The 12,770-nt window shown below is 44.6% G+C and overlaps 3 protein-coding genes across 3 annotated transcripts in view; 1 reads left to right on the forward strand and 2 right to left on the reverse strand.

The window, feature by feature from the left end:
- LOC122623371 overlaps positions 1-12,346 on the reverse strand; it is a 145,198-nt gene extending 132,852 nt beyond the window's left edge. The window contains exon 1 of the mRNA XM_043802497.1: positions 12,327-12,346. The gene's annotated coding sequence lies outside the window, so the exon portion shown is untranslated. The remainder of the gene's footprint in view (positions 1-12,326) is intronic.
- On the forward strand, positions 2,851-4,344 carry LOC122623370 (achaete-scute complex protein T8). The gene has a single exon (XM_043802490.1). The coding sequence runs from the start codon at positions 2,851-2,853 to the stop codon at positions 4,342-4,344; it is 1,494 nt and encodes a 497-aa protein (XP_043658425.1).
- LOC122623368 (cytochrome P450 4g1) lies at positions 8,814-11,097 on the reverse strand. Its single transcript, XM_043802488.1, has one exon. It carries the CDS (start codon positions 10,981-10,983, stop codon positions 9,313-9,315), a length of 1,671 nt encoding a protein of 556 aa, XP_043658423.1. The 5' UTR covers positions 10,984-11,097; the 3' UTR covers positions 8,814-9,312.
- Positions 12,347-12,770: the final 424 nt, after the last annotated feature.

Here is a 12,770-nt window from a genome sequence, read left to right on the forward strand (position 1 = left end):
GTTGCAAAAGATACGATGATACGATACGATATTCCTGTACAATTCATATTATTTATTTCAAGGTGGTTTTTTTGCGTGTAGGATCTCAGGTAGAAGAGGCACAGTCACACAGACACTCACGCACACTTATGTAGAGCACAAGGCACGTGCGCGATCTGAAAACAATTTACCACTCCGATCAGCGAGGATTGTGAGTTTCACTTTAAAGTCGATCGCAGACTTTCAAGGGAAACTCGCCATTTCCCCATTTCATTGTTTCAAAGCGAACGAACTGATTTGTCATTACTTTTATCCCTCAACTTGCTTAGGTTATCTTAGTTTAAAGTCCGTAAGAAGTTACTTGTACCTCGGACAAGATGCGTATGTGTGGAGAAGTACATGTGTAGTGATTAGAAGGCAGCGTCAGAAACGTATCCTGAATGGAGTCCCAACAAATGTGTGCACCCGTAGAGCGAGTCCTTTTGTGTAGTTCTCGGTTGGGTCCTTTCACTTTTCCGCTGTGCTCGACTCCAAAGTTATTTCAAGGACTTCCACGGAGAGACTTCCGTCCCATCAAGTTTTCAACACTCATAACCCGAAAGACGAAATAAAAATAAGAAAAAAACAAGAAGCAGTGAAACAATTTATGAACGAACAACTGTGCACAGATGCTAAATGATGAAGCATCCCAAAGGATCCACTTGAGTCAACGACGAGTACACACAGAATATGGGCCCAGGACATATTCACCAGGCGCCTTTCTCCGGTTACCAAATGGAAAAGGAAGAGGGAACTTCAATTTGGAAAATCAAAGCGACTTGAATGCGTTGTCAGATTGATTTACGATTTCGGAGGGTCAAGCCAAATAGGACGACTTCAGATTTTCCCGGAGATCCTGGAAGATGCAGTATGTTTCCACGCTACCGTCAATTCCGTTTGCTCGTCGGTTTCAGTACCATTACCATTTAACATTTCTCTCGCCTCAAGATATTTTCCCAGTGAAATCAATGCGTTTTTAAAATGCAAATAAACCAGTAACCAGAAACCATTCATAAATTGTATTTGTCTAGATTGGAAAATTTTGAGCCGCCAAAGATAAAAGTCAAAATGAAATAATATCTTTAAAAAAATCGACAGAGGCAGGAATAGTTTTACGAACGTGGGAGTAATTTGGGAAAGATATACTTTGGGGGTTATCCTGCGAGAATGCAAGAAATGCCTACCCTTACATTAAGTATTTTCTCGCAGTGGACGAAAGGCGTGGCTGGGGCAGAGGCCGTTCCTTGAGATGAGTGCGGCGATGCGTCGTCAAAGTGGGACGCAACCGAGTCAAATCCTCTAGGACAACAAAGGACGCCGAGCAGTACTTCCCAGTACTCAAATACTCCTCAGTACGCACAAGCGTTGACTCCTTTTTCATTGAGAGCTCGTCTGCATAATGAGGAATGAGGACTGAGGACTTGGCATCCTGGATCGCAAACCGGTAGTCGTTCGTCGCAAGTTTCTGCTCCCCGCCGGTTATCCTGCGCTCAAGTCCTTTTCCTTGAACCTTTCAAGTGAACTCAAGTTTATAAATTGTGCAGCAAGTACAACACACACACAAGCACACACACACACACATACTCCTATGTATGCTCCTCTATTTACTCAGGTATGTTGGAAACTACCTGAGAGCCCGGCTCAAAAAAGTTTATTGTAGCACACGAAAACTTGTTTGCACAGACAGACCTAAGCTCCAAAAAAAAATAAAAAAAGAGGGAATAGATTATAGAACTAAAGTACTGGTAAAATTATTTTCCCACCAGACTAATTGCCAGAGATTTTTTGCTCGACGAAGATAAAACAAGAATATAGAGAATGGATGGGTGATTTTTCACCCCTTGGAAGATTTGAATTGGCTCTCTGGCATCTTGTCGATTTCAAACATAAGTTGTAGCCCAGAATGTTACCTCTCTCTGTAATTAATTGCTGTTTATTAGCTTGGGAAAAGGGGATCGATTTTGCCCATGGTAAATTTATATTACCCAGTCTGATGTTGGACAATGTCAGGAATAGGTGATCCCGAGACAGCTTTGTAATAAAATAGAAACAAACAAGTCCTTGGTTTTAGCTGTGAGCTGAAAATACTGCCTTGGAATTTGAATCTCGCCAAAAATTCCGATGCATTTCGGCGTTTTACATGGCATATATTGGAGGTCTAGGTGATCTATTGAGATCTTCGGCAGATTCCTAGGTAGCTTGGAAATACTTGGAAACCAGGGCTGCAAAAGCTTCCTTTTTACTATATGTATATGGTATACATATATGGTATATGGTTATTATTATGTCCATATATATGAATAGGGGCGGTATATAGGAATGATGTTTTTGCTGCCGATAAATAATGAGAGAGAGCGTGGCGAAATCCACCCTTGAACCAGGTGGACTTTTTGGCTCGAGTTGATCAGATGTTAGTTTTCCCAAAAGCCGTACCCTATATAAAATATATGATAAAGGTGTGTGAGTGAGCGATCGAGAAAGGGACACCCAGTCTAGGGGATGAAAAGTCAGGCCCTTTACATAAGGGATACGCAGGACCTCAAATGCCTTCTGTTTTGTGTGTGCGTGTGTGTGTGTGTGCTCTGTGACTGTGTTGTGTGTGTCAGTCAACGAAGTCACTTCCGTTGGGTTTGCGTTTTAGTTCGAGTTCGGAGTTTAGGGGCACGCGACACAGAGCGCCAGCAGCTGTCCTGATGCAAGGACACAGAAAGCATATTACATCAGTCACCATTTAACATTCACTCAAGAAGGACTAACGTGCTGAAAGTACACCCGCAATCGCCACCAGTTTTTCTCCCGCCCACAAAAAGCCAGGAATTCAAAAACAAAATCATGGCTGCCTTGAGCTTCAGCCCATCACCTCCTCCAAAGGAAAACCCCAAGGAAAACCCCAATCCAGGGATGAAGACCACGCTGAAACCTTTTGGAAAGATCACCGTTCACAATGTGTTGAGTGAAAGTGGCGCCAACGCCTTGCAACAGCATATAGCCAATCAGAATACCATTATTCGAAAGATCCGGGACTTTGGCATGCTGGGTGCTGTACAAAGTGCCGTGGCCAGCACAACAAACACCACACCCATACCCAGTCAACGGAAGAGGCCCCTGGGAGAGTCCCAAAAGCAGAACCAACAGAACCAACAGAACCAGCAGAATCAACAGCCCAGTAAAACTTCAGTGCCTGCCAAAAAGTGCAAGACCAACAAGAAGTTGGCAGTGGAAAAGCAACCAAAAGCAGCAGCTATAAGCCATCCAAATAAAAGCCAAGCCGACCAGAGTTTCGGAACACCTGGAAGAAAGGGTTTGCCTTTGCCACAAGCCGTTGCCCGTAGAAACGCTAGGGAAAGGAATCGCGTAAAGCAGGTTAATAATGGATTTGCTTTACTGCGCGAGAAGATCCCGGAAGAAGTTTCCGAGGCTTTTGAGGCCCAGGGGGCGGGAAGGGGAGCCAGCAAGAAGCTATCCAAGGTGGAGACCCTCCGCATGGCCGTGGAGTATATAAGAAGTTTGGAAAAACTGCTGGGATTCGATTTTCCACCCCTCAACAGTCAGGGGAATAGTTCTGGATCCGGCGATGACAGCTTTATGTTTATCAAGGACGAATTCGATTGTCTGGATGAACACTTCGACGACTCCTTGAGCAACTACGAAATGGAGGAGCAACAGCCAGTCCAGCCAACTCTGTCCGAGGAAATCCAAAACCCTCCGCAAGCCACTGATCTCCTGCCTAGTTTGACTACCTTGAATGGGTTGCAATACATCAGAATACCGGGGACCAACACCTATCAACTGCTAACGGCTGAATTACTGGGCGATTTGAGTCACGAGCAAAAACTTGAAGAAACAGCTGCTTCGGGCCCGTTATCGCGATCGCCCGTGCCACAAAAGGTGGTAAGAAGTCCCTGCTCCTCGCCAGTTTCACCTGTCGCCTCGACTGAGTTGCTGTTACAGACGTGTGCCACACCGCTGCAGCAGCAAGTAATTAAACAGGAATACGCCAGCAGCACCAACATTAGCAGCAGCAGCAACGCACACACTTCCCCGCAGCAGCAGCAGCAGCAGCAGCAACAGCAGCAGCAGCCTCAAGTTCAGAACCTGGGATCGTCGCCTATCTTACCCGCGTTCTACGACCAGGAACCCGTGAGCTTCTACGACAACGTAGTACTACCCGGATTCAAGAAAGAGTTCAGCGACATTTTGCAGCAGGAGCAGCCCAACAACACGACCGCTGGCTGCCTTTCGGACGAGAGCATGATCGATGCCATTGACTGGTGGGAGGCACATACACCCAAGTCTAATGGTGCATGCACTAATCTATCCGTTTAGCCTAGATTGCCTGTCCTGTCCTTATTCTGTCCCATCTCTTATCTCTAAAAAAAAAAAAACAATTAACAATTACTTTTTTAGCATATTTTTAAATGATTTGAAGTCCTCGCAGACTTCTGTGGCAGGCCATTCTATCAAAAGTTTTTTTTAATCAATCCGTGACTGAGTCATTGTGTAAATAGCAATTTAAGCCGAGAAAGGAAGATAACTTCGGCCAGCCGAAGCTTATATACCTTTGCTGTTAAAACCATGTCTTTAATATGAAAGGTCACACACTTTGGATGAAGTTTAATCTAAGAACACAGCAGATTAAAAGTCATCTAGTGATATAAACCAAATCGAAATAACCTTCCTAGACCCAAACACAAAATAGTTATCCTGCTAAACGGCTTAATGTTGAGCCAGACTAGTGTCTAATATTTTACAAAAATTAATGTATTAGTGTAAGCATATTTTTTTTGTAGATTTAATTGTAGGAACGTTAAAATGGCAAGCAGATAACATATGCTTTTGAATAAATGCAAATAAATATGAACATTTCTAAAAACTTGAATCGTTTTTTGTGTTTTTTTTCTCAAATATTTCTCAAATTTTAGAGAGCTCTGAGCATATCTCTCTACTTTGCCTAATGCCTTGGTATTCAAAAGGGGTTCCTTTTCTGATAAATGACAGAGTCCTATGGGGAATATGCGGATGGCATAACCCCGAAACGCGGGAATTACACTTGGGAACTGAAAATTGGAAACTATGCCGAAAGTATTCGGCATAACACATATGTATGCCTCGCTTCATAATGACACAAGTAATTAAAAATGCACCAAAATAAATGGGCGGGAAATGGAGGGTAAACGGCTTCAGGGTGAACTTATGTATATTTGGGACTTGACAGGCAACCGCGAATCGAAAGTAGAGTCTGTCTGTCTGTCATTATTAAAGTTGAATATCAAATTTTCGAAATTTCAAAAAAAAGAATGTAATGGAATGGTGATACATTTTTCGCATCTAAAATATCGAAACCTTGACGCACGTCTGTTAATTTGCAGGATATTTTCTCACCCTCACTCTTACTTGGCGCTATACTCTCCTGCCAATTGTCCCCAGGACCTCATTGTCCTGCGCTTACGTGTTCTCACGTCTGTCTACCCGTCTCTTTCTTTTGGGACATCTGTCCAAATAGGAGAAAAACGGAAGAAAATCCAAAAAACAAAACAACAAAAAAATAAGAAAGGGCCGGTCCGAAGGATATGGATGATGCAAAACTATGTAAGACAGCCATGCTGCAAGGAAAATCAATTGAAATCATTTGGCCATTAAGAATAGATGGCCTGTGCCAAAAGATCGTCGCATCTGCAGGACCCGAAACCCAACGAAATCTAAGTAGTACACTGACGAAACACAGGATCCATTTTTGAGGCCGACCTTTTAATGCGGGACATTATGTTCCCCATTATTAATTCCATTTTCGCTGAGTGTATGTGTTGGCGCGATCCTGAGCTCCTGAGGTTGCCTACAACCCCCTTTTTCGAGCGGTTTTCAGTTTTCCAATCCAGGTGCAAACGTGTTTTCCTATCATCCTTCTTTTGGCCGTGTGGTGGGTGCGCCGCTCACCGTTCACCGTTCATCGTTCACCATTCACCGTTCACCGTTAGCAGTGAAAACCTTTTCACGCACCGTTATCATTATTAAATATTGGTAATGCGACACGCCCCTCAACCGTACACCTTCGAATGTGGGTCGAGTTTCGCATTTTAACCGTTTGAACTGGGATTTCCCTGCCGTTATGTGCGCTTTTTATTTATTTCTTGCATTTGATGAATGCTAAAGGCTTAGGACAGATGGAATCTCCAAGGAAAACGAGCCCTATCGTCTCCTTCGATCGGGAGATTTGCTTTCATAGCTCTGGGTGCCGCCATGGCTTTAAGTTGCGCCCTCATTATGCCATTTGAAAAATACCACGCCCCACATGTCACCGTTGAGCATTGAGAGCAATACTTCTAAATACCATACCGCCTGCTCCTGAGTTCACTTTAGCGTGTGCGCATGCTCATAGCGCTGACTTGATTGCATTTTGCCCTCGTTCTCCCCGTTCGATCCACTGATTATCCGATTTCTGGGCACATTGCATGGCAATTATCTAGGCAGCCAGATGCTGCTCTTTGACCCGCCGAATCCGAATTGGATGGTTGGAAATTTAAATTGCGATGGGTGACACGACAAATTAAGTCAGAACTTGAAGTATTTAAGATTTTTTGGAAAACCACTTCTTCTAGTAAGCTCACTTGCTTCATTACCTTTAGCATTCTTATATACTCAAAGACCAGATAATAGCGTTGAGTGTCTGATCCGCTGATCCCCAGTAATCATTTGTCAAGATTCTACTTTCATTCAAGGATTTCATCCTTCCCTTTCATTCAGCACTGGACCAAAGATGGTCTTCTTTGGCAACTAACATTCCTATTACTGTGTCTTACGAAACTAACTGCAGTCCAAGCCGAGCTACTTAGACTTAAGCAGATACTTATACCCCTTGGCTTTCAGTTCTTCTATCTCCTTAAGTGGACGCACTTGAGCCCACAATGAGGCACTTAAGTGTGCGCTCCGTGCCCAAAAACGTTAAGCGGGTCAAGGAACCAGGTCAAGAAAATAACTCTAGACAAACGTTAAAACCAAAAGCGGGTTAACACTTTCAAGTACCTCCTGCGGTTCGCCTAAGCCCTTCCCCATCATTTTCCCTGCTTTCTACTTCAGCCATTGATGATCTGCGAACTGCTGGCAGATCTGAGCTACTTCTGTTCATTCCATCCCATCTAATCTGTATATCTATATACATATACATATTTGGAAATCTTAAACCCCCATCAACTTCCGTGAATGGAGCCCCAAGCAAGAGGCACGAGCACAACACATGTGACTTTCGTCGTCCAGTTTTAGAAACATTAAATGAAACTGCTCCCCAGGTCTGGTTGCACATGTTTTCCAGGACATTTTTCTAATGTCACCGAATCCACGTGGGCCTCATACCCTGTCGCCCTGCGACTACGAGTATATTCCCATGTTTTGACTTACGCACCCAGGGTGGCCACGGGGAACATTCCAAGGACGATGTACAGTATCGGCATTGACTCCAGACCAGACTCGATTGTATGACAAACACAATTCATACTCCGCTCACTCCGGGGAGCGTTATTTTGTCAGTTTTGCATTGATTGAGATGTCCTGGTACGGAACTCCTTGTTTAATAGTTTCCCGAGCTCTTTGTTTGGCTTCCTCTTCTCTAAAGTGGCTTTGTATGCAACTTAAAGTCGACAAGGATATTTTTGTAGTTCGGGCTAATCTATTTCTTTTTGATTATATATATAATGCAGTGTTCGAGCAGCACAAAAAGACCACACATTCCGTTCCAAACATTTCCCATTAACTTTCTACTGGCTAGCCATTACCTTTATGGAATTGGTATACTGACTGTATAACCTTTTTATATATACTCATACCAATAAACTATCAAACGGTAAAAGTATCAAAACTTGAAAGTACACGTGGCAGTTGCCAGCCGGCAGTCATCAAAGTAAATCCTCGAGTGTCACGCATGAAGGACATTGCCCACAATCTGATATCCAGTTGGCGTGTTTAAGGAATTCCGCCATAAAAAATAGAACGAATGTGCACAAACTTCCGGATGCCCAAATACGTTGGATTGAATTGCAGACTCCCAGGTAGTGCCGCTATTTGCCTAGCGCAAAAAGGACAATGACCAAACAGAATTTTGGTTTCAGGGACCTGCTTCATGCTCCTTTTTATGTCTGCCGAAGATGCTGGGGAAGGGTTCATAATTCGAATGCAGCAAGGCAGGAAATGCGGAAATGCGGAAGAAACCGAAAGGATTTCCGTTTCGTTTCGTTCCGTTTGTAAATTGATATTCGGCAATCGATTGCCCAAAAAAGGGAAAGCCGACTTCTAACGGTGGAATTCAGCTAATCACGAAAAAAGAAGGCTTACGAACACACCGACACCCCCTACTTCTTTTCGACCCCGAATCCCGCGATAAACTGCTACCGATTTCGACACAAAAGCATTCGCATTTGTCAGCATCGCAATCTGCATCCGATTAATCGCATTACAAATCGCCCAGCGAATGAGGTGTCGACTTAAGATCAGCATAATGCTAACAAATACGAACAGGTACCCAAAATACGAGCGAAACAAAGTAAAGCAGAAAATACCTCGCCAAGGACAGCGGCCTTTTTGTCAATATTTTGACATTGCCAGCAGTTTGCAAACTGTCGATTGCCCCGCATTAGCGCATTAACTTGTTGATTGGCGAACCGCAGAGCGACAGGCCAAGGCGACTTGGTCCGTCTTTCCCTTCTGCATTCGAATTCGTTCTAGTTTACTAATCTAGTTAGTAGTCAAGTTTGTAGAAAACGTCGACCGAAACTACCGCCCAGAGGAAAACATCACAGGATGTGCAATTTCAATTGTTTTGCAGCTCTATCGGCTACGTGCCTCGCATACGTGTATTTTTCATATTTTTTGGGTTTCGTTTAAACCATTTGACTTAATAAATACTAGAATAGAGAAAAAAAATCACACTACATGGCTAGGAAAAAAAAGTATAGATAGATAGTGATAGAAGTAGGAGTACTAAAAAGGTGAAGAGCACAAACAGTTGCGTTGAATAGTTGGTTAAAAGAATATAGTATATACGTATACATTATATAGGGGCACCACCCGCTAAAGACCAACAAACAAAAAGGTATTGATAAAATATAAAAGTAACGAGGAAAAAAACGAAAGAAAAATTAATTGACTCTCTGGCTGGCTTGTGTGTTGGGTTCTTCGTCGGTGTTTTAGATTTACAGGTTCGTCATCGAGGTGTCGGGTTGGGATATTCATCGGTGTTCATCATCTATATACAGGGCTGGATTCGGGATTCGGGATTCGCGGTTGCGTAGTCGGAGTCCCAGATTCCTAGGCCACCGTGGCATACTGACGCTTCTCCAACGAGACATTGAATCCATTCTCGAGCTTCAGGATGATGTCAGCCTGCAGCTTGAAGTCTGCCTCCGTATCGGTGGAGTGGACAATGTAGTTCCTCACGATGGTGGACAGCAGGACCTTCAGCTTCAGCATGGCGTACTTGCGGCCCACACAGCTTCTGGGTCCAGCGCTGAAGGGGATGAAGGAGTAGTAGTGCCTGTTGGCCATCCTCTCGGGCAGGAAGTTGTCCGGATCGAATTTGGTGGGATTGGGATAGATGTCGGGACGCCTGTGCACGCAGTACTGCAGCACGATGACCGTGGTGCCCTTGGGAACCGTGTACGGTCCACTGGCCAACTTGAGGTCGTAGTCCAGACGCCTGGCGATCAGCGGTACTGGAGGGTACAACCTCAAAGTCTCCAAAATCACGCGCTCCAAGTATTTCATCTCCATGGTGTCGGCAAAGGTGCAATCGCGCAGCATGTTATCTCCGAAGATGGCCTTCTGTTCGGCGAAGACCTTAGCCTGGATGTCCTTGTGAATGCCCATCATGCAGAGGGCGAAACTCGATCCCGCCGAGGTGGTATCGTGGCCCTCAAACATAATTGTGTTCACCTCATCCATGATGTCCTTCTCGTTCCACTCGATATCGGGGTTCTTGGCCATTTCCACCATGGCATCCAGGAGAGCCAATCGCCTCTTGGCACCCACATCATTCTCATCGATATCGTCCAGATCATCGCGAAGACCCTCCTTCTTGGAGGCGGGAGTGCTGGCAACAGGTGTGGCAATCTCCTCAACAATCGCGCGCGACTCCTCTTGGAAGTTCTCCTTGCGATCCTTGACCACCTTGCTGGTCATGCCCAGGATGATGTTCATCATGCGGTCGCCCTTCTCGCGAAGCTTCGTAAACTTGTAGATGGAGTCCAGGCGGTAAAGTAGTTTTACCTGTCTCTTGTGAATGATATCGCACATGTCGACGACGGCTTGAGCGTATTCGAAACTCTTGTTGCCCTCCGGCAGCTTCTTCACACCCATGGCGGTGGACAACAGGATGTCAACGGTGGTCTGCGACATATAGTCATGAACATCAAAGGATTTTCCCGATTCCAAGCCCATCCTGGCCACCACCGCCTTCGAGTGATCCACAAATGTGGGCACGAAGCTCTTCAAGATGCTCTGGTGGAAGGTGGGAGCAATCATCTTGCGATGATGGCGCCAATGGTGTCCGTTGCTGATCAGCAGACCATCTCCGAACCAGGGCTTGAAGTAGCGATACTCCTCCGCCTTGGTCAAGTGCTGGTGCCCGCTCAGGATCAACTCGATGTCACTGGGATTGGTCAGGAACACCAGCAGGACGTTGCCCAGCCAGGCCTTCATGGTCTCTCCGTACTTGTTGAGGTAACCCAAGCCGACGGCCAGGATCTCGGCGTTGCTCAAGCCGGCGGCCACATGAGCCTGTCCCAAAATGGGCAACTCCGGGGGGGATGGTATATTGGCAACCATGCGGTATTCCCGGCTATTCCTGCGCCAATACTCGTACAGTGCCATGGCCACCAGGGTGCCCACTAGGGTGGTGAACATAGGACTGAATCCTAGGACCGTCGTCGAAGAACTGGCCGCCGCCTGTTGCAGCGTCTCCTGCACTACTTCCACTGCCATGGTTGCTGTTGCCTCTTTGCTCCTGGTTCCTGGTCCTGTGCTGCAAATCCCTTTTGGTCTTCTGAAGATGGCACTGTTGCTATATCAGCCACCAGCGCTCAACTGTGAATCGCCATTGAGCACACTCAACATTTTATATGGTTCCAAGAGTTCTGGGGTTGGGTTGGAGTCAAGCATATGCCACTTCGATTTCCAGTCCCACAAATTAGCAACGCAAATCAAAGTCACGTACTCGCTTGCGATGGTACCTTTGGAATGGCTACCCAATAACCAATAACCAACACCAATACCCAATGGCTGCACTGCGTCAGTGTGGAGCCGTCCATCCATTTCCGTCCATGCATTTCGAAGTCCGTGGCTATATCTTTGATATCACGTTGGAGATAGTATTTTAATTATAAAGCTAAGTATAAGGAACACCCTACCTCACCTCACCGAGGGACTATTGTGTCAGTTATATTAGTTTCTACTATTATCATAATCAAAATGCTCATATATTCGAGTGGTTTCCATTTCTATACTATTTTCCTGTTCTTTTAACTTTCCGCAGTTTTAAAAATACCCCTTTTTGCGAAATATCAGCCACATTTGAATGAAAAGTGAATGTGTCTACTGTCCCTTTAAGCCACCCTGCTTCCTGCGGAAGTATGCAGGATGCCAGAATCCAGGATTCAGGAATCAGGACTCAGGATCCAGGATCTCGAATATGCAAACCAGCCAGTGCCCGCTTGCTGGTCGGCTACCTGTGTTTCACGGCACTTACCTGCTGGCGAGCGGAAGTGGGTGATTCTGGCCTCGCTTCCTGACATTTTAATGCTATTCCTTTGTTTTGCTTTCGCTTTTTATTAAATTTGGATTCGGCGCTTTTGTCCTCGACACCTGAGCAAAAGTATGCAAAAGGAAATATCGAGTGAGTAAACAACAGAGCATGTAAGCCACAGCGCAGACAAAGGAGAGGAAGCTGTCGCTTTTGTGGTCCTCGTCCGCCGCATCCTCCCGCTCGCTCATAAATGTCCGATTGTTTTTATAAGTGATCCTTATTACTATTTATTTTGATGGCAGTGGAATTCTTTGAGCGCGTGGCATAGTAACTATACAACTATATGTCCAGGGATCGATCCTTACATATTTTGCCATGCAAACACGCGTATGTAAACATTTAACATATGTTGTAGTACATAGACTTGGGTTTATACCAACTCCCCTTTGCAAATTTAACATCTCAATAACAGCAGTAACAGTTTGCAATGATTGAGGTTATGGGCGTTCAAACGCGAGCAATTTATTATATGTACATTAGTTGCCCACATATGTACATACATATGTACATAAGTATAACTTACCCTGCTAAAATCGCCGCACTTGCTTGATTAAACACGTTTTCTTGCAAGGATTTAACACTACCGCCATGTACATATATATTTACATACATACATATGAAATAGAAACGGTAAACTGCACACACTGAAATTATGCTTCAGATATAAAACAATAAAACACACACTAACAGCAAAAAGAAAAACCGTAACTGCACACACTGAAATTATGCTTCAGATATAAAACAATAAAACACACACTAACAACAAAAAGAAAAACCGTAACAAAAAAAACAAAAATTACGCACTTCGCGCACTTCTTTAGCACTGATTTTAAACAAATCTCGCCTCTTGATCACTTATAATAGCCTAACCGAATCTATGATTCGAATCGAACTGCATACATATGCAATAAAAACCGTTAACTGCACTCCGAAATTATGCTTCGGATATTGAACAGAATGTATTGAA

Source organism: Drosophila teissieri, chromosome X (genome assembly GCF_016746235.2).
Source record: "Drosophila teissieri strain GT53w chromosome X, Prin_Dtei_1.1, whole genome shotgun sequence".
Taxonomy (NCBI): Eukaryota; Metazoa; Arthropoda; class Insecta; order Diptera; family Drosophilidae; genus Drosophila; species Drosophila teissieri.